The sequence below is a fragment of the Mastomys coucha genome, unplaced genomic scaffold, assembly GCF_008632895.1.
Source record: "Mastomys coucha isolate ucsf_1 unplaced genomic scaffold, UCSF_Mcou_1 pScaffold14, whole genome shotgun sequence".
Lineage (NCBI taxonomy): Eukaryota > Metazoa > Chordata > Mammalia > Rodentia > Muridae > Mastomys > Mastomys coucha.
In genome coordinates, this window is record NW_022196896.1 from 64,420,552 (window position 1) to 64,442,717 (window position 22,166).

The 22,166-nt window shown below is 47.1% G+C and overlaps 1 protein-coding gene across 5 annotated transcripts in view; it reads right to left on the minus strand.

Annotated features, from left to right (window-relative positions):
* Fam178b (family with sequence similarity 178 member B) overlaps positions 1–22,166 on the minus strand; it is a 117,943-nt gene that overhangs the window by 50,748 nt on the left and 45,029 nt on the right. For all 5 annotated transcript variants that reach the window (XM_031367194.1, XM_031367198.1, XM_031367197.1 and 2 more), the window contains 2 exons: positions 19,683–19,788; positions 16,939–17,023 (listed from right to left, as the gene is read on the minus strand). In XM_031367194.1, coding sequence (XP_031223054.1) covers positions 16,939–17,023; positions 19,683–19,788 — 191 coding nt within the window. The remainder of the gene's footprint in view (positions 1–16,938; positions 17,024–19,682; positions 19,789–22,166) is intronic.

Below are 22,166 nucleotides of genomic sequence, written 5' to 3' on the forward strand. Positions count from 1 at the left end.
CAAGAAAAGGGAAGCTTTCATCCTTATGTCCGAAGGCTGTAGGGTTCACAGAACTCACAGGAGACTGGGAACTGACTTACTTCCCATCCTGGCTTGCATTACTTCACTTCCCTCAGCTCTCTGGTGCTTCAGTATCACTTGCTTCTAGTCAATTAGCTTCAACTTTAGACACCGAGAATGTCCATGCACTCCATAACTGTTACCTGAACACTGAGCCGTGCTGTGCACATGTTCTGTGGCTAAGAGTCCTTGATTCTGGATGCGGCAGTTTGGTGGAAGGTCACAGTGCACAAGTGGAAGATGAACTGGGTGGGGTTGGGGGTTAGAGACACCAGGTGGCCCAGGCAGCATGTAGGTAGGAAAGGGTGCCCAGAGTATGGTTGAACACACCCTGAGGAGTAATGGTGACAGAATAGGTTCAAAGAGACCTGAACCCATGGTGATTTCAGAAGCAAAAGAGTGGGTGCTTGGCTTTAGAGTGGAGACAAAGGCACAGAGGCAGAAGGGGTATCCAGAAATAAATGGCAACGGGAAGTCGCTGGACTAGGAAGGTGACCCTGTCATCAAAGGGACCTATGTACTTAATGTAAAAGGAGGTTCCTCCATCAAATCAGGACTTTAATTTGTTTTCTTTTTGTGGTCCTGGAGATGGAACCCAGGCCCTTGCACATGCTAAACACATGCTCTACCATTGGGCTACATACCCAGGCCTTGAGTTCCTATTTTAAACCCATGTACACCCCATCGCTCCGAGCAAGTGTAAGCACGGAGCACAGACGCTCTTCTAGCGTCCTCTGTAAATCCCGCTGGTCTCGGTGTTCGTTAGGCTTCAACTCCTTTTGAAATCTTCTCTTCCCCACTCTCCCTTCTCCCTCTGAGACAGGGTCTCACTATGCACCCTAGGCTGGCCTTGAACTCTCAGCAATCCTGCCTACAGCCTCTGAGGCATGGGGAATGCAGGTGTGAGTCATCATGCCCTAGTCTTGGGAACTTGCAGTTTGGTTTCTGTCCTTGCTCCAGCTCTAAGGCTGCTTTTGTCTTTGCCCTTCTCCCAGTCATTCTGAGCAGAGGGCCTCCCTTTGCTGTTTCTCACAAACCTCCTGGCTTGTGACCCCTCCTGAATGTGCTCCTGGCATCTCTGTGGGCCCCTAGCCTGCTTATTTATGGCTCTGTGCACAGAATACATGATGCTGTCCCCGGGCCACCTCTCCTTTCCTCTGTCCTCTGTAACATACACCACCAGTGCCTGGTGTCACTGAACACCAGGGTATTCAAGGACCCTACCATTCAGACTGTATTGTGTCAGAACACAGAAGCATGCATACCTGCTAGACAAAAACAGACAAAAGCAAAACAAAAGCTCACCTACGCTTACAGAAGCTTCAAGTCGAGGTTTCTACACTAGAAAGTGTCCGGGCTGTGCATACCACAGCGATCCTGAGGCCTGACGGTACCTGTCAGGTCTGCACTGCCCACTGCTCTGCTCTGCTCTGTCATCCTTAGCCTGGGCCTCTCAAGCTCAAGTTTATTTTATGGTCCAAAGAGACAACTGTAGACCCAGCTTTCACATCTTGGCTCCAGGCATTTTCCTCTTTCTCTCTTAACCATATATTCATTTTGAAAAATATGACATTTTCTTACATGTATTCATGTACTCTCGTACACACACACACACACACACACACACACACACACACACACACACAAACACCTGAGGTCCATATGTGAGAGAAAACATGTTTGTCTGAGTCTGGCTTGATTGATGCATTTAACATGATGATCTTCAATCATACCCATTTTTCTCAAAATGCTATCATTTCCTTTTCACTAGATAGCCTTGACAGGTCTGGAACTTGCTATGTAGACTAGGCTGGCCTTCAACTCCCAGAGATCTGCCTGCTTCTGCCTCCCAAGTACTGGAAGCAGAGACATGTGCTACCCTGCCTGGACCTTGTTTGATTTCCTGACTTCAGCCATTCTAGTGGGGGTGTGATGCAGCAGGTTGGTTGCAGCTTTGATTTGCATATCTTTAACAGCTGAGGTCACTGCGGCTTTTCCGAGGGACGTCTGTCCATTTCAGACAGTTTCTCCTTACTTTGCCATCTGTTCCAGTTTCCCTCTCTTCTCTCTTTTGTGAGAAAACACTGTGACCGAAAGCAACTTAGAAGAAGAACGGGTATATCTGGTTGACACTTCCATGTCACAGTCTGTCACTGAGGGAAGTCGGGGCAGAAACTCAAGTAAGAAAGCAGAAGCCACAGAGGAGGCTGCCTGGTGGCTTACTGTCTCTCAGACTTCTCAGTTAGCTTACTGAGAAAGCCCAGGACTATCTGCCCAGAGAACTGTGCTGCTCTGGGGAGGCTGGAGCTGGGGGCCTGTCACATCAATCCTCAAAACACCATCTCCCACAGACTTGTCCGCAGGTCGCTATGCTGTGGGCAATCCCTTGATTGAGACTCCCTTTAGGCGACTGTAGGCTATGTCAACTTGACAGTTAAAGCCAAGTAGGACACCATCAGAATGATGTGGGGACCTTAGTGTGACTCGGGAGACAGTAACAAATCACACCCATCTAACTTCACACACCAGTTTGATTCAGGTTAAAAAGGCTTCCTTGCACTGTTCCGGCATGTGGGCCTAGAGCAGGTCCTCACTCGGGGTTTTAGAACCCAAGTGGACTATGCCTGACCTCTAGAAGGAGACAAAATAGAACCATATCCTAGCAAGGGTCCAGAGTGACAGGAATCTTTATTCACTGCTTTGGAAGACAGTACAGTGTTTCTCACAAAGCTCAATGTGCTTTTACAAGGAGATCTGACAGTGCTGCTCACTGAGAGCTAGCCAGCTGAGCTGAAAACAGGCCCTGTGAGAAGGAAGACCCATGGCATCTAAAAACTCCCAAGTAGTATTAATATGTAGCCATGTTTGAGTCCCACTAAGTGAACGAAAGCTTGCTGTCATTATAGAACAGTGTATGGCCGATGACAAGGGGTAAGGTGGCCAGGAGCTCCTGCACACCAGTTCTCCTTGCATACCCAGAGCTCTTGTCCCATGGTCCAGGAAAAAGGGATTTAGTCACTGTAGCTCCATGCCAGGCTACAGGAGACAGCGGCACTATTGAAAGCTTAGCAGCAGAGGAGAATGGCTTTGGCCAGACATTGACTCTTGGAAAGCTACTCATTTCTACTGATTGAGATTTTTAAAATCCAACAGTTAAGGAGGTTGGACAGATGGCTCATTGGTTAACAGAACTTACTGCTGCTCTTCTAGAAGATTCATGTTCAGTTCCTAACACTCATGTCAGGTGGTTCACCATTACCTCTAACTCCAGCAATAAGGGATCCAATGCCTTCTTCTGGCCTCCATGGGCACCTGTACCTATGTGCCCATATGCAGATGCATACATGAGTTTTATAATTTAAAATTACACAAATATGCTGGGCGATGGTGGCACACGCCTTTGATCCCAGCACTCGGGAGGCAGAGGCAGGCGGATTCTGAGTTCAAGACCAGCCTGGTCTACAGAGTGAGTTCCAGGACAGCCATGGCTATACAAAGAAACCCTGTCTCGAAAAAAAAACAAAAACCCATAAAATTACACAAATAAGTCTTAAAAAGGCTGATTTCCCATGATAAAGTTGGATTCACTCCAGAGATGCAGGGATGGCTCCACACATGCAAATCAATAAATGTAATAACTTACATAAATGGACTAAAGGACAGAATTACATGATTATCTCAACAGATGTAAAAGACTTTCAACAAAATTCAACTTTTTTTTTTCTGAGACAGAGTCCCACTGTGTACCCTTGAATGACCTGAAACTTGCTATGTAGACCAGGCTGGCCTTAATAAACTATCAGAGATGCATCTCCCTCTGCCTCTTGAGTACTGGAATTAAAGGCCTGTGCTACCACACCTGGCTCTTTTCATATTAAAAGTGCTTTAGAAACAGGGACTAGAAAGATACATCTAACTGAACATAGTCAAAGCTATCCATGGCAATAGAGGCAACAGTGTGTACTAAAGAGGGGGAATTTCAATGATTTCACTGATCAGGAGCAAGGTAGGGCTGCCCACGTCCTCCACCTTCACACAGTACAGTGCTGGAGTCTTCACTAGAGCACTAAGAGAAGAGAGACAGAAGAAATATAAATAGGAAGGGAAGAAGTCAAAGTATCCTTATTTGCAGATGTGATTTTAAAAGAGACTCTGTCCCCAGAGAGGTGGTACATGTCTTTAATTCTAGCACTTGGGAGGCAGATATATGATTCTCATTGAGTTTGGAGTGAACCTGGTATACATATTGAGTTCCAGGCCAGTCAGGGCTATACAGTGAGACCTTTATCTCAGAGACAGAGAAATGGTGGTAGTGGTACGGTAACCCTGAAGACTCTATCAGAAAACTTTTTGAACTCTGAGCATCAATACTTTGGGCAAAGCAGCAGGCTGCAAAATGAACACATAGAAATCATCAGCCAATCTAGAAACCAACAGGAAACAAGCTAAAAATGAAGCAATGCCCTTCCCAATACAAGGCCACAGCCCACCTCCAACCTTGGACTAAGCTAAGCAGGGGAGTGAGAAACCTCCTCACTGAAGACCTTAACACACCTGAAAGAGAAGCTGAGCAAGAGCTGGAGCACTAAATGGCTGTCCTGCCAAAAACAAACCCAAAGCAATCACATCGGAATCCCAACACCATTGTTTTGTTTTGTTTTGTTTTGTTTTTTTAGTTTTTTTTGGGGGGGGGTTGATTTTTCGAGACAGGGTTTCTCTGTGTAGCCCTGGCTGTCCTAGAACTCACGCTTTAGAATAGGCCGGCGGCAAACTCAGAAATCTGACTACCTCTGCCTCCCAAGCACTAGGACTAAAGGCGTGTGCCACCACTGCTCGGCTTTCCAACACCATTCTTCACAGAAACAGAGAAACAAATAATAAAGTATTTATCAAAGAATAAGATAGCCTTGGCAATCCTGAGCAACACTGCTGGAGGGATCACCACAACTGGTTTTGAGGTATAGTGTGGAGACATAGTAACAGAAACCCATAGGACTAGCATAAAAACAGATATGTACATCAATGGAACAGAATATAAGTTCAAATAGAAACCCATGCAGGCATAGCCGCTGATATTTTGAAAAAAGAAAAAAAGATGTAAAAGTACTCATTTGTGCTGGGGGGAACTGGACATTTACACAAAGAAGAATGAATCTATATTGCTGTCTCTTACCCTGTGCAGAAAACAACTCCGAACGGATTAAAGACTTTAACGTAAGACCTCAAGCTCCAAAACTGCTAAAGAAAAAGGCAGGGGAAACATTTCCAGATCACACTTCAGTAAAGGCTTTCTCAGAGCTCAGCTGCTCAGGAAGTCAGGCCACAATTGACGAATGAAACGTGTCATAAAACTGAAAAGTATTTGTCCACCAAAGGAAATCTGTCTATCAGGAGACGAGGAAGCCCACAGAATGGGCGAAAACCTCTACCAGCTACACATCTGACAAAGGCTTAATCTCACAATTACAGAATACGTTAAAACAAAACAAAACCAAAAACAGCTGATAGCCCTATTAAAAACAGTGGCCATGCAGCTGTACAGAGAACTCACAAAGAAGAAATACAAATGAGTAACAAATATCTTAAAGAGTGTTTAACATCTTCAGCCATCAGTGCAACTCAGAAGTACATTGAGCTTCCATCTCAGCCCAGTCAGATTGTCGATCATCGAGACAACAAGTGATGCTGGGCAGTGGTAGCTCATGACTTTAATCCCAGTACTCAGGAGGCAGAGGCAGGCGGATCCCTGAGTTTGAGGCCAGCCTGGTCTGCAGAGTGAGTACCAGGATAGCCAGGGTTACACAGAGAAACCCTGTCTCAGGGGCTGGTAAGATGGCTCAGCGGGTAAGAGCACTGACTGCTCTTCTGAAGGTCCTGAGTTCGGATCCCAGCAACCACATGGTGGCTCACAACCATCTGTAATGAGATCTGACACCCTCTTCTGGTGTGTCTGAAGACGGCTACAATGAATTACGTGAGCGTGAGCAGCGCGTGAGCGGCCCAAGCGAGTTCAATTCCCAGCAGCCACATGATGGCTCACAGCCATCTGTACAGCTACAGTATAGTCATACACATAAAATTAAAAAACAAAAACAAAAACAAACAAACAAAAACAAAAAAACAAAAAAGAAACCCTATCTCAAAAAAGATGGAGAGAAAGAAGCAGGAAACTGGTGACAAGCAGTGCAGGTGAGGTTGTGGGGGGAGGGGCACTGACTCACTATTGGTGGGAGCATTAATTGGTCAGCACTCTGGAAATCAGCACGGAAGTTTCACTAAAAGCTAAAAGGAAAACTACCATATGACCCGACTGTGCCACTCCTGGTCACACAGCCAAAGGAGTCATATCCTACCTTAGAGATACACACTCATGCGTGCTCAGTGCTGCTCTGTTCACCATCACCCCTTCATGCCTTCAAAGCCAATAGAATGTGGGAGTTTCCTACAGATTTCTAAGTTCACTGTCCATTTTGAGGTGTATCTCAATGCTTATTAAAATCTAGCTGATTTTTCAGCCCCAGCCAAGCAGCATTAATTGTCTCAGTAAAGTCACAAGGCAGGTCTCTGTTCTCTGCAGTGTTCTTACACTCTCCTGTCCTAGTAAGGTATCTAGTGCTGTGATAAAATGACAACCAAAAGGCAATTGAGGAAGAAAGGGTTACTATACCTTGCAGATCAAATGCCATCATTGAAGGAAGTCAGGGCAAGACAGGAACCTGGAGGCAGGAACCTGGAGGCAGGAACTGAAGCAGAGGCCATGGAGGAGTGTTGCTTATTGGCCTGTTCCCAGTTGTTCAGCCTGCCTTCTTATACACCCCAGGACTACCCGTCTAGAGCTAGCACCACCCATAGTGGGGTTAGGCCCTTCTGCATCAATTATTAATCAAGAAAATATCCCCATAGGCTTGCCTACAGGCCATTCTTAGAAAGGTATTTTTCTTAATCGAGGTTTCTTCCTCTGAGATGGCAACTGATCTCTTGTCAACACATTACTATTCAACTACATTTCCTTTGTTGCCCCAAAATGTTGTGTCAATATTAACATAACATAAAACATCCCAACTTCTAAAAGTCCCACAATCTTAAGAACTCAAACATTTTCAAGGTTCAGTCTCTTTAAAATAATCCAAAGGCTCTCAACTACAGGCTCCTTTACAATCAAAAGCATGCTAAATACTTTCTTATTCCAAGAGGGATGAATCGGTACTGTCACAATCAAATCAAAGCAAAACACAAAAGTGTCAGATGTCAGGACTCAGGATCTTCTGGGCTCTCAAGGGCTTGAGCAGTTCCATGTCCCTGCCTCCACCATCCACGGCACACATAGTAATCGCATGGGCTCAGGCCAGCTCCACTCCACAGCTGCTGCTGACCCTTTGGTGGTTATCCCATGGCATCTCCATCAATAGCCTCTCCCGGGCTCTCTTCTGGGAGTCTGGTCTTGCCACACATTGCCAAGCCTCACCTTCTCTTTATAACCTCCTTAATCCTGGGGCTTCTACTGTAGTCGAGACTGCAACTTCACTGCTGGCTTCTCCCGGGGACCCTCCCACCCAGAGGTCTCATGCTGTCACTAAAGTCTGCAGTTATTTATTTGCAGAAACAGGTTCTCTCCTTCCACTGGGGTCCCAGGGACTGAAGGAAGGCATCAGGCTTCCTGGCAAGTGCCTTTACCCACCGAGCATCAGCTGTTGTCATGGATGAAGTACTCCAAACCTAACAAATTAATATACTGGAGAAAGAGCTGGGCAGTGGTGTCACAGGCCTTTAATCACAGCACTTGGGAGGCAGTGGCAGGTGAATTTCTGAGTTTGAGGCTAGCCAGGTCTACAGAGTGAGTTCCAGGACAGCCAGGGCTATACAGAGAAACCTTGTCTCCAAAAACCAAAAACAAACCAAAACAAACCAAACCAAACCAAAACAAAACAAAACCCAAAAAGCAAAAACCAAAAACTGGAGAAAGGCACTAAGTAGACAGAAGTATTCCTTTCCAGCCACTCTGGGACAACATATCCCACCACACACACACACACACACACACACACACACACACACACACACACCAGTTCTTTCATGTTGTAAGTGTGCATATTTATGGGTCTCTCTGCCCCTTAAACACTCACCATAAGGCATCTCCAGGTGAAGGTCCTGCTCTTCTAGGAGCACTATTTTATCCCCTGGGGTTCTAGAAAGACCAGTCACACAGGTCACAAGACCGAGGCTTTCTAGGCCACCAGTCTACAGTCACAGGCATTAACACTTTTTTAAAATTTAAATTATTTTATTTATTTACATTCCAGTCATTGCACCCAGGCATTAACATTTTATTTTTTTATTTTTATTTTTTTTATTTTTTATTTTTTTCGATACAGGGTTTCTCTGTGTAGCCCTGGCTGTCCTGGAACTCACTCTGTAGACCAGGCTGGCCTCGAATTCAGAAATCCGCCTGCCTCTGCCTCTCAAATGCTGGGATTAAAGGCATGCGCCACCACCGCCTGGCAGGCATTAACATTTATATTTACAAATTAATTCACCCTTTTTCAAAAATGGGCTTTGGTGGCTTGTCGCTGTGATCTTAGCCTCTCTAGGAGACGGAGGTTGGAGCTTGGGGCTCAGGAGTTAAGTGGGCTAGCTTGGGCTATGAGGCAAATCCCAATTTGTTTGTTTGTTTGAGACAGGGTTTCTCAGTGTAGCCCAGGCTGTCTTGTAACTCACTATGTAGACCAGGCTGGCCTCAAACTCAGAGATCTGACTGCCTCTGCTTCCTAAGTGCTGGGAACTCAACCTTAAAATAAATATGTTTTTAAAAGCACTACTCTAGAGCAGCAGTTCTCAACCTGTGGGTCTTGACTTCTTTAGGGATCAAATGACACTTTCACAGGGGTCATCTAAGACCACTGGAAAACACAGATGTTTACATTATGACTCATAACAATAGCACAATTATAGTTATGAAGTAGCAATGAAAATAATTTTAAGACTGGGGGTCAAGTCACCATAACATGAACTGTATTAAAGGGTTGCAGTGTTAGGAAAGTTGCGAACCTCAGCTCTAGAGGTAAATGCCTGTAATCCCAGTACAGATGAAATTGAGGCAAGAATTCAAGGAAATAGAAAAATTATGTACAGACCAAATAATTATTTTAAAATAAGTTCCTTTATGATTTATTATCACTAAAATTTGTGGGAGTACACTGGTTAGTTTTTGTGGCCAATTCGACACAAACTTTTGAGACAGAGTTTCAGGTAGCCCAGACTTGCTATGTGGCCAAGAATGACCTTGAACTTCTGAGCCACCTACTAAGCACTGAGATTACACCCTTTTGTGCTTTGCTGGGGGATCGAACCAAGGGCTTTGTGTATGCTCCGCAAGCAATCCACCAACTGAGCAACATCTCAACCTTTCTTTTGTTGTAAGAAGGAACTTTATGAACATTGTCTGGGAGGTATGGAGAGCAGCCAGAAGGAAGGGAGGAAGGGGGAGAAAGTTGAGAATACACAAGAAGCCATGACAGACAGCGATCGACCAAGGCAGGAAGGGGTGTCCAGAGACCCTGCTCAGAAAAATAATATAAGTTTGTTCTTAGAGTTGAATTGCTCGCCCACTTTCAAAGTATCCAAAGAATGTCCTGGCCAAAGTCGCCCTGTCTTATTACCACCCCCTCCTCCTCCACAAATAGGATAGATTCTGGAACAGCATGGACTTCTTAGGTGAAAATGAACTCCATTGTTCTAGAAGCAGTGGGCTAGGACTTAGGTGCCATTTGTTCCTTCTCTGGAGAGTTAGGGAACCCAGCTGGGGGAGAAAGTATCTTCTACCCCATGTGACCCAGTGGGACAGGGGCAGAGGTAATGGCCAGACCCACAGCTCTGCAAGCACTAGGACCACTCAGCCAAGACACATTGTTAACAAACACAAAGTCATTACTTCCAAGCAGTTAACTGCTAAAGAATATTTGCTTTCAAACCAAATTCTACCACAAGAAAAACCCCACAAGAACAAGTATAGTTAATAAACAGGTTTGGTGAGGCTGCAGGATGAAGGTCAGTGTGAAGAAAAGCCTCTCATATTTTGCCATGTTAGAGAGTGACAGTGTGAGAGGATTCCTTTCTTTCTTTTTAGTTGTATATGTATGTGTAAGTCTGTGCAATCTTCAGGAGGAGCCCATGGATTCCAAAGGGTCTCTGGTCTGCCAGAACTGAAGTTACAAGCAGAATACCTAAAATGGGGGTGCTGGGAAATGAACCTGAATCCTCTGCAAGAGTGGTAAGAACTCTTAGTTGCTGAGTTATCTCTCCAGCTCCAGTATTTAGGAATAAATTTAACAAAAGAAGCCTAGCTCATGTATACTGAAAACTACAGAACATTGTGGGAAGACATCCCATGTTCATGGACTGAAGGACAAAATTATTACTATGGTGTTGTAGCTTGTGTGTGTCCCCCAGTGTTAGAGGTTTGATTTCCAAAGCCATAGCATTGAGAGATGGGATCCTCATGGGGGATGAAGTCAGGAGGAAAGAATTCTTAAGAATGGGTGATTATCTTGGGAGGAGCTTCCCAATCAAAGGCTGAGTTCATCTGCCTTCTCTTACATACACTGCAATGCCCTCAGTGACCCTGTGACACATAAGCATGGTTCTGGCTAGAAATGGCCTTCAGGCTTAGACTTCCCAGCCTCAAACACATTGAGTGAAATACATATCTACTCTTTCCAAATAATCTAGTCTGTGGAATTCCTAAAGCAACACCAAACAGACTAAGACAGAAGGCAGCACTACTTGGGTAGCTACAGACCAAGAATAAAAACTCCAGCTGTTATTTTTACATAAACCGTTAAGAATTCCATAGTGTCTCAGATAAAAATGTGGGAACTCTCAATTGCTGCAACCATTTCAGGAAGGGGAGAGGATGATCCTCGTTTTTGAAATCTATAATTAGTCAAAAATTTGGGGTGCTGGTGTAAGACAGACACATTTACTGTGGTGGTTTGAATATGCTTGGCCCAGGGAGTCCCACTATTATTAGGAGGTGTGGCCTTGTCAGAGGAAGTGTGTCACTGTGGGCGTAGGCAATGAGACCCTCATTCTAGCTGCCTAGAAGCCAGTATTCTGCTAGCAGCCTTCAGATGAAGACAGAACTCTCAGCTCCTCCTGCACCATGCCTGCCTGGATGCTGCCATGCTCCAATCTTGATGATAATGGACTATAAACCAGCCCTAACTAAATGTCCTTATAAGACCTTCCTTGGTCATGGTGTTTCTTCATAGCAGTAAAACCCTAACTAAGACATTAACCAATGAGAAAAGGCTTCTAACAGGTCTGGCAAGACAATTCAGTGAAAAGGGAGGAAGCTGGGACAAAAGATGCTGGCATGACCAGGTAGCTCAAGTACAAGCATCAAGCTGAGCCTCAGTTTCACACCATGCATACAGGAAGGGGGGAATTCAGAGTGAATCAAAAGGCCTACATTTATTTTATTTTATTATTTTTCCAGACAGGGTTTCTCTGTGTAGTCCTGGGCTGGCCTGGAACTCAAAGATCTGCCTGTCTCTGCCTCTCAAGTGCTAGGATTAAAAATGTGCATCACCACTGCTGGGATTTATTGGTATTTTAAAAGATAGGGTCTCACCATGCTGCTTTTGGCTGATGTGCAACAAACTCTATAGACCAGGTTGGCCTTAAACTTGCAGAGATATGCCTGCCTCTGCTACCCAAGTGCTAGAATTAAATGCATGACCCCATCACAGGCTGGCCAAAAGGCCCAAATTTATGATTTAAAAGAAGAAATCTAGAAGAAACCACAGTTGTCATGACCAGGCAACAGCATCTTTAAATTTGAAGCTGAAAGTACGGTACAGGGGAAACAGACCGGTGAACAGAACTTTGCCAAAACAAAAGCTGGGATTAAGAGTCTAGGCTTGCCGGGCGGTGGTGGCGCACGCCTTTGATCCCAGCACTTGGGAGGCAGAGGCAGGTGGATTTCTGAGTTCGAGGCCAGCCTGGTCTACAGAGTGAGTTCCAGGACAGCCAGGGCTATACAGAGAAACCCTGTCTCAAAAAACCAAGAAAAAAAAAAAAAGAGTCTAGGCTAGAGGTTGCTCAATAGACAAGACTGCTTGCTCTGCACAAATGAGTATCTGAGCTCGAAACCTCAGTACCTGTGTAAAAAGCTGGGCACAAGTATGTGTGCCTGCCTAGAACTCCAACATTGTCCATGAAGTTGCTGAACAGCCAGTCCAGCTGACAGAACTGTCTCAGGGTAAGGCAGAATAAAGCAGGTATGAACTTTGAAAACATTTTGCAAGAAGCTAGAGATAAACACCACAGACTATGAGATAGTATATACAATAGCCATTGTGGCACCGAGCATACTTGTCCAGGCCTTTCCTTTTATCCTTTGCATTCGGAAAGCAGAGGCAAAGGCAGAGGTCAATTTGAGGTCAACCTGATCTACATAGTGGGTTCCAGGTCAGCCAGAACTACATGGTGAGACCCTGTCTCAAAAGAAAAAGAATTCAGCTGGGCGGTGGTGGCACACGCCTTTAATCCCAGCACTTGGGAGGCAGAGGCAGGCGGATTTCTGAGTTCAAGGCCAGCCTGATCAGTCTACAGAGTAAGTTCCAGGACAGCCAGGGCTATACAGAAAAACCCTGTCTCAAAAAAAAAAAAAAAAATCCAAAAAGAATAAAGAAAAAGAATTCAAGGCCAGTCTCAGATACATGAAATAGTCTGAGATGCAGCATAAGACCCTGTCCATAAAAAACAAAACAAAACAAAACAAAACAAAACAAAACAAAACTAAGTAACTATGTCTCAAATAGGCAAAGCCTTAGAGTCAGTAGGTTCAAGGATGCCAGGAACTAGGGAGAAGGGCATAGTAGGAGGGTCTGACTGCCACTGTCTATACAGTTCCTTTGGGAATGACAAACCCATTCTATAGTAGACAGTAGAGATGGCTGGCTGAGCTGGCAGAGCATACACTAGTGAGTAGTGAATAAGTCCTACAGCTAGCCAGCATGCTCCAGATTCCTACTTTGATTCTCTGCTCTGACCTCTTTCAATGACTGGCTGTGACCTGGAAGTTTAAGTCAAATAAACACTTTCCTCTCCAGCTTGGTTTTGGTCAGTGTTTTATTGCAGCAACTGAAAGGAAACTTGAAAATATCCTGATTTGACAGCAGCAGGTTATGAGCTGCTGAACTGAGAGCCATGTCCTTTCTTCATTGGTAAAGGAACTCCGTTTATGCTGCTGTGCACTCAGGACTGCACATCTGCATGTCCAGGGGTTAGAGTTTATCGAAGAAGCCAGGGAAGGCCTCGGTGGCAGAGGGGTCTCTGAGCCACAGTCTGCAGAAACAGCTCAGGCTATTTCAGAAGAAACCAGGCTATTTCCTGCCAGAAGGCTCTATAGGAGAAAGCTCATTAAGCCAGAGCTAGGGGTGCGAGTGCTATTGAAGCATTTCTGGAAAAGGATGGAGGACATTCAGGAGGCTCAGCCTTCCAGGCATGAGCATTTGATGTTCCTTTGTACAGTCTAAACAGTTACTTCCTTGCCAACTTTGCCATGTAAAGAACTAAATCTTAGCAGCACAGACACAGGCTATGTGGTAACTGTGTCATGTAGCTGCCCTTGGAATCCTGGGGATTGGTTCCAAGATCCTCCTCAAAATCTGAAGCTCCTCGGGTCCCTTATACAAAGTCACACACCCTGCACATCTTATTCTTCAAATCATGTGCCTTCCATAGTCTTCAGAGACAGGGGCAAGGCTGTGTGACTTGTTACACTGTATTGCTCAGAGACTCGTTCTTAAATAATAATCCCTGAATATCTGAAGGAAGGCTGAAAAAATGGGTTCCTTGGGTTTTGTCCTAGAGGGCTGAATTGGTGGGAATGGAGACTTCACATACAATCAAGGTGTTCAAAGGACACTGACAAGTCAGAAAACATGACAAGCAGACTTTGAGGTCCATGGCCAGTTCTGTAAATGAGGGGAATGTCCTGCCAAACTGGCCATGTTGGCACATGCCTTTAATCCCAACACTCTGGAGGCAGAGGCAGGCAGATCTCTATTAAATTCAAGGCCAGTCTGATCTGCAGAGTGAGTTTCAGGACAAGGCTATGTAGAGAGACCCTATCTTTAAAAACTTAAAACAAACAATCCTGGTAAAAAGGGAAGCATGTGCTGGCAAGATGGTTCAGTTGGTAGAGGTGCATGCCAACAAGTCCAACAACCTAAGTTAGATCTGCAGAACCCACAAGGTGGGAGAGGAGTCTGATTTCCACAGGTAGCCTTCTGACCTCCACAAGTGAGCTGTGGCATGTGCGTGCATGCACACACAAATACACAAACACACACACACACACACCCATACACACACACATGCATATACATGTACAAACACAATCAAGAAAGGCAGTGTGTATAACCTATAACATGCAAACAACTACTGTGCATTTCCTGTTCTGTGCCACTAACAGCCAAGGTAAAGCTTAAGGAAAACATGGCTTGACAACAAAAAGACTGTGTCAAGATGCCTTGACCTGGACCAAGTTTTACACAGGGCAGGGGTTCCATCTGGTGCTTACTTGGTCTCCAGGCAAGTGAGAGTAAGGGCAATCCCGCCCTGTGCAGTTTCCAAAGGTGGTCTAACAATTCCTGAGTTCTGGCTCCTGGAGGACAGCCACACCCAGCTGAAGTCCAGTCCCCACTCTGCTTCTCCTGTTTCTGAGAGGAGCTGCTGACTTCATGCCCTCCCTCCATGCCCTCAGAAGGTCATCAACCTTCTGAGGACAAGGGCTGGTCTGGGTTACCCTGTCCCCTGCCATCCTGCTGGGCCCTAATGCAGGTGGCTTCCAGGTATCCCTGAGGTAAAGACCAACAATGTTCCTGATCATTCCACTCTCCATGCTCATCAAGAGCCCCTCTCAACACATCCCACTCTGAGACATCAGCCCGCCCTGGAATGCTCCAACCTTTAACCACCCTCACAGGATGTACTGAAACAGAGGCCCACTGCAGACAAAGGAATTAGACCTTCTGGAGGACAGCCCCTGGTGAGCACACACCCCAGGGAACAGGAACTTACATAAGAAGGGTCAGGTGATTTCATAGCCACAGGTGGTAAGGGCGAGTCCATCCTGAAGTTTTGCCTTGAGCTCTGCTGTGCTCTGAGGCCCCCCAGGGCCACTAGTTGTATGTGAACCTGAGGAGCAGGGCTTTCTTCTGTAGCCATCCTGGATCTAATGTAACCTTTGATATGCATCCTGTGTTGGGGTGCAGCTGAGCAGTCAAACACGCCTGACAGGTAAGAGGCCTGAGAGGAGCAGTGGACACTGCATAGCCACCAGCCAGCTTCTCAAGCCAAAACCTGTTCAACAACTCACACAGCCTCCTCTGCCCCTGGTGGCTACAGTTCTATGACTTTCCCTTCATGTGCAATTAAGGTATCTTCTTTTGTTAGTGTTTTCTTCCAGGCCTCATCTGTATCTCAGCCTGTGTTAGAACTGCCTTCCTTTTTATGGCTTAGCAGTGTTCTATCACGTATCTATTCTGTTCTATCCTAAGTATGTATTGTATTTCAGCAGGCACACAGTATGTCACATTCTGTTATCCATCCTTCAGGCATGTTGGCTGCTTCCACCTTTTGTCTGTTATGAACAATGCCATGGTGAACAGGTGTACTGTATTCTGCTTAAGTTCTTTGGTGGATCAGGCCTGACTTCCTCCTAATCAGTAGGGGTCCTGACCTCAGACTGGGAATTCTCTAGGCGAGGCTTGTGGGGACAGGACCCCCAGGCTGGGTTCTCAAGGAGCCAGAGCTGAGAATCAGGAACCTGGGAGCTACTTTGTATCCCTCATTACTGGGGCTGTAGGAGAGGAGAGTGGAGCAGACACATACCACAGCATGGAGATGAGTGGACAAGGAAGGCCTCTGTTTCCAAAAGGGCAGGCATGCTGCAGAGGCGGCCCTGGGGCTGCAAAGGGCAGCACAGGCTACAGGGGCAGAGGTTACAAAAAGGGAGAAGATGCTTGGACTGGTTGGCTTGTCAGAAGCCCTTAGTGAGGAGCCCACGGCGGGGGGTGGGGGTGTGTGCCTGGAATGCTCTGATTTGACAGATGGCCCTAGCTTGGCAACCTCTGAAGCAGAGGAACACAATGCAGACACTCAAAGCACAGGGGGCTTTGGCATACCAGGGTCTATAACCTTGGCCCTTGGAGCTGTGTGTTTGCGCGCTTTGGGGTAGAGGGTTATGGCTGGGCCAAGGCAGAGTCCAGACCTCTGAGAATCCCTCTCATTGCCAACCTTAAGCAACTTCTAACTCCTTATGTAATATTTTTTGGTGCCAAAGTGTCTAGGTTCAGGTACCAAATGATGACAGCTGGGGAAGGTGCAACCACTAGCGGGACATGGAATGCTTCGATGGAATGCTGAGTCAAATATACCCAAATACCATAGCCAAGGGACAGACCCAAGGCTGTCACTCAGGGTGCCGACATGAGTGAGTGAGGGTGGAGGGGCAGCTCTTGAGGCTCCTTCCTGGTGGTGCCAGCCTAAACACTACTCTGACACACTACAGCTCTTTTTTCTGGGTCCTTGGTAGAACTGTCCCTTTTGAACCAAAGCCTGCCTGGGGCAGAACTCACCTTCCTGGATCCCAGGAGGCCATGAAGTCTGTCTGGACTCAGTCATCGAGAACTGGACCTAAGTCTAGCAGAGGTGCCAAGGAGCCAGTTGGCTCAGCTTGTCACTAACACTGGAGCCAGAGCCAAAGATGTGTGGTCTGATGTCTGCAGCACAGGTGTAGCAGTGTCCCACAGCATGTGTGGTGGGGCTTGGGGAAGGGGGACAGGCTCCTGAGTGCACCTGGGTACTTACCAGGCTGACGGAACAGTCCATCTATACTGAGATCCCAGAGAAGACCAAAAGCTCTTGAAGATGTTTCTGTAGGCCACGTTAACAACTAGGGACAAAAAGAAAAGACATTTATTTATTTAGTTAGTTTTTTTTTTTTTCAAAACAGGGGTTCTTGTGTAGTTTTAGCTATCCTGGAACTCACTCTATAGACCAGAGTAGCCAGCCTTGAACTCACAGCGATCCACATTCTCTAAAAAATTTTTATTACAAGAAATGGTAGCAAAACTTCATATATAAAATTATTTGTTTGTTTGTTTGTTTGAGTTTTGGTTCCTTGAGGCAGGATCTCATGTAGCCAAGCCACTGAATAGTTAAGGATGACCTTAAATTCCTGGTTTTTCTGGCAGCCCCCTCCCAAGTGCTGGGATTCTAGGTTTGAAGCACCAGGAACAGCTTCAAACATGTGTTAAAAAATTAGGCCTCATTTTAATGCTTCCAAGTCAATAGGGTGGATGATACTGTCATGATTGTTTCTTTACAGATGTCAAGACTCCCTGCCCAAGACCACACAGCTGGAGGCTGCAAGCTAAGTGGGACTCTGTACCTCTACTTTGATCATCCAGGCTATGCCTGGCTCCAGGTGTGGCCCTCTCTAGGCTAGTGCTGGGGTCTAAGAGCTCATCCTCTTTGCTCAACTAGGATGACTCCCATGGTCTCCGGGTTCCAGTACATGTCCCCATTCCACTCTCCACCTTCTACCACACACAATGAGAAGACTGCTGGAATCTAATGGCAATGAGTCATTTGCTCAGGCCTGGATGTTCACGTGGTGTGTGCAGCATGCCTACAAGAGGCCCTGGAGCAAGAAAGAGGCAAGCCCAGGGCCACAAGTCCCAGTGACAATAGGACCAATGAGTGTCAACCAAGCAGAGGTGATAAGATCTGATGGTCACTCCTCATTTAGAATGGACCCAAGGGGGCTGGACAACTTGTGACTTGTCCAATCTAGCTGCTTTGCCTGGACGAGGTTAGCTAGCCTCCAATTCACAAGTCCAGTGGGGCCTGGTCTTACCTGGCCATGCTCCTGGGGAAGAGAAAGAAGTCTGCCTTGAGTGCCCACCCTCTCCACCTCTGGTTCTCCTCCTGCCTGAGGCCTAGCCATGTCTGACTTCCCAGTGAGGATCTCTTGCAGTGGCTTTAGGGAGGCCCAGTGCTTTCTGTCCTCAGTGGTCTGACAGAGCAGCAGTACTGGTGTCCTTGCTGCTGCTGTTTCTTGCCCAGGTCCTGAGCAGGCTGTAGGACTTTTTCGTTTAACCTACACTGGACTGTTGGCTCCACCATACAGAGCTGATGCCTGGGACTTGGCCAAAGCAACGCAGAAGTCAAAGTGGCAGAGTGTGAGCTTGCACCTGGGGCTCGGCCTAAACTCTGCTCTCCTGTGTACCCGTCTGGTCCAATGGACACTGCACAGGAGCTAGGGGAGATCTCTCCATACAGTCCATGGCCTGGGTTTCAGATTCTAGTGGAGACTGAGCCACAAGAAGGGAGGGCACCACTCTCCTGTCAGGGTCATACAAGGACCCTCTGTGGGCGATGTCTGAGAGAGGTTCTTTGTGCCTCCCAATGGCCAATTGTGCATTTTGTCATATTCTGTGGAAGGAGCAGAGAGAGAACGCACTGCAGATGTAGAATAATAGCTTGACTGTTCCTGGCTCCTACTTGCCCTGAAAGCCCAAACTCCCCACCCCAGGAGCTGGGGGAGGGACTGAGGAGACAGCTGTGCACAAAAGTTCCAGGGGCACAGTGTCCTTCCTCTCTAGGATAGGAGCACCACAAGGGTCCTGAGAGGGTGCAGAGCAAGCTCTACCTGGAAGGCCAAGCTTGAGAAGTGTCTAAAAATCTGCCTGGCACACTAGCCCTGATTGACAGCTGGGTTCTAGGCCCCAACTGGCAGCTCTGGTACTAGCTGGAACTTGTGATCAGTATCCCCAGACAGGGACAGGCCTAGGCAGGGGCCAAGGCAAAGCAGATGCAGGACTTTTGGATGGCAGGCAGCATTAGGTCCTGGGCTGTCTGCTAGCCTCTCACCTACCAGATGTTTATATTCTCAGGCAGAAGGTGGGTTGCCTCAAGGCAAAATGTTCCTCCAGGGAGGAACCTGGAGCAGAGGGAGCAGCTGTTCTTTGATTTTACAGACCACCTATAGCTTCATAGAGAGCAGCAAACCCTTAAACTCCACAAAGTCTATAGCAATGAACTCATGAGCCCCAACCTCCACTGCTGCAGAGGGGCTTGGGAGCCCCCTTTAGCTGTGCTCCTGAGATGATCCATTCATGACGGTGACAGCAAGAAAAGAGATGGTGCTCATGCCAGACTCTCTGGTTGAATAGAATGCACCCATCACTCAGTTCTAAGTCTATTAGGAACACCAGGCACCCCAGGAAAGCCACACTCCTTACCCAGTGGTTACCCAGTAGCAAAGAAATAGCTTAGAGAGACACAGTGTGTGTGTGTGTGGGGGGGGGCTGCTGAGCAAACACTTCCAGGCAGTTTCCATTTCTGGGCTAATCAGGCTCCTGAACCTCCCTGACTTTGGCATATCTAGCATTATGGTGATCAATCCCTGCCAGCCCTCCTCCATCCTTTGTATCAGAAGCATCCAAGGCAAGAAGAGTCTGAGGACCCAGCCAACCCGACCCTTGTGCCTGCCTAGGCTATAGGGCTGCCTCGTTTCCGCCACCTAGCGGCAAGCCTATGCTCCTCACCTTGAACAGCCACCGCAGCAGAGGCCGAGGGCAATCAGCAGCATGCAGGTACAAGTTGCTCAGGAGACCACTGTGTAGGAAGGAGAGCTGCCCCGGCAGTGAGGACCTGTGGGGCCAGGGCAATTAGGTTAGGGTAGCTTCCCTCAGCAGAGGCCTCTGGCCAGCCAGACTCGGTGGCCTTTCTGGAGTCACCTCTGCTTCAAGAGGAAGCCATGAAGCACACAGGTATACATTAAGGACAAAGGTACTTTTAGAATTCTTGGCAAGGCATATCATGGGATAGAGAAAATTAGTTGAGACATCATCAGAATAGTTTGTTGTCTCCAAAGCTGCTCATGGACCACTTCATGATGCTTTAGACCCACAACTGACTAGTATTTTTGTCCTTGCTACATGACAAAGAGAAATCAAGGTAAGGATCCTGGCCAGGTAGAGAAACTAGGGCTAAGGCATCTGTGCCTGAGGCTTTTTCTGGGCTCCAGCTGCAAGGGGTGGACAGGATTACCCATGGGCACCTGTGTCTCTGGGTCCAGTTACACAGCGTTTCCGCCTCATCTGGTGTTTTTCTGACACAGAGGAGATATCTGAGAGGATGGGAAAATAACAGAAAGAGGCCCAGAACTGGGGCGTTTCAGAAGGAAATGCCCAGAAAGGGTTCCATGAAGGTTCTTCCAGTGTGCAGGCTGCACCCATCCCAGGAGTGCATGTGTGTGCTCAGACTAGTAATGTGGCTTTAAACAGAACCTGTGTGTACAGTCCTGCATCCTGTCAGAACAGGGTGCTGGCAGGGACATAAGCTCTGGCAGGTCACCTTGACCTGCAGGACCCCCTCTCCCTCCCCATTCTTGAGGAGTTAGCTAGTGTGTGTAGCTTTGGATACACTGGACTCTGTCACCTTCTGAATTCCTGATCATTTGAAACTGGATGTGGGGTAGGGTGCTCTACCCTTTCAGTAGTTTGTGCTTTCTCTCTAGAGAAAATCATGGCCAACTTGGATTCCAGGAAATGAAAGCATGAAGTAACTACTCAAGATAGCATCCTATGTCCCAGTCTTCTTAGGCCAGCCCTCTCTGCCCTGCTCCTTCTCTGAAAAGGACATCACACTGCCATCTGCCAGGAACAGAATGCTCCAAAACCAAGACTTCCCGAGCCAAGCTGCTTTCTCTCGGAGCCTGTCCAGGCCATTTACAAATTATATACATATTTAAAGTCATTTAAATTTGGAAGAGAAAGAGACATTGTGCCTCTGCTCATGATGGGTTAACTACTGTGAAACAGACTTTCCTGTGTGTGTATGGGTCCCACCTGTTCTGTTCCAGGTGCCTGTCACAATGATGCTTTCTTGGCACAGGCAAAGGAACGGCACTCCCTAGCAAATGAAGCCTGAGTGCTTATACACTGATAGGACCTGCTAGAGGCATGTGTTGAGACCACTGGAAATCGGGGGCTGGTGGGCGGTCTTGAGATTCTGCTGGGGTGGGGCACCTTCCCTGCCAGTTGCTCAGTGAGGGAGGCAACTGTACAGGCCCCTGCTGGCCTGGAGCAACACATTTTCAGCTGCTGCTCTAAGGGAGTGCCGCTGTGTCTCCTTCTGCTTCTCTGGCTTCCCAGTGCACTTCCTGCTGGGGAACTGAGAGCTGCCTACACTTTCATCCCTGTCGAGGTTCATTTCATCCATAAGGCCAGGATCCAGGGAGCCAGAGGCCTTGTCCCACAGTGCATTGCAGCACATGGCTTTCTAGGCATTCTGCTAAATGAGCTGCAAGAAGGGAGATGCGATGGGATTGGGGAATGAGTAAGTGTGGGTCTCTGGATGTGAGAGGGCTTGTTGACCATAATGACACAAAGACCCAGTGCAGACACTGGCTCGACCCTAAAGAGCAAGGACAGACCCCATAACACTCCTGGGCTCCAAGGCCCGGAACAAAAAGGTAGCTATACCTTGAACCCGCAAAAACCTTAGGTGGTACAGTCAGTTGTCAGATGCATAAGAGCCAGTGTCCAGTCTCCACAGCAAGAACACTGATTCCAGGCCAGAGACAGCTCAACTGGTAAAGGCGCCTGCTGCTAAGCCTGACAACCCAATCTGATCCCTAGGACCAATACAATAGGATAGGAGAGAGCTGACTCCTTTGGTCTCCACTAGCTTGCTGTGGTACATAAACACACACATACTCACACACATATGCACACACACAACAGACATACAAATAAATGTAATAAAAATTAAACAACATTAACAAAAACCCCAAATAAGAACACTTGATGCTGGGTCCAAGTTCATGCCTTTGGCAATGCTGAGGACAAAAATTAGATTGAGAATGTCAGAGATGAGCCAGGCAGTGGTGGTGCAAACCTTTAATTCCAGCACTTGGGAGGCAGAGGCAGACGGATTTCTGAGTTCGAGGCCAGCCTGGCCTATAGAGTGAGATCCTGGTCAGCCAGGGCTACACAGAGAAACCCTGTCTCAGAAGAGAGAGGGGG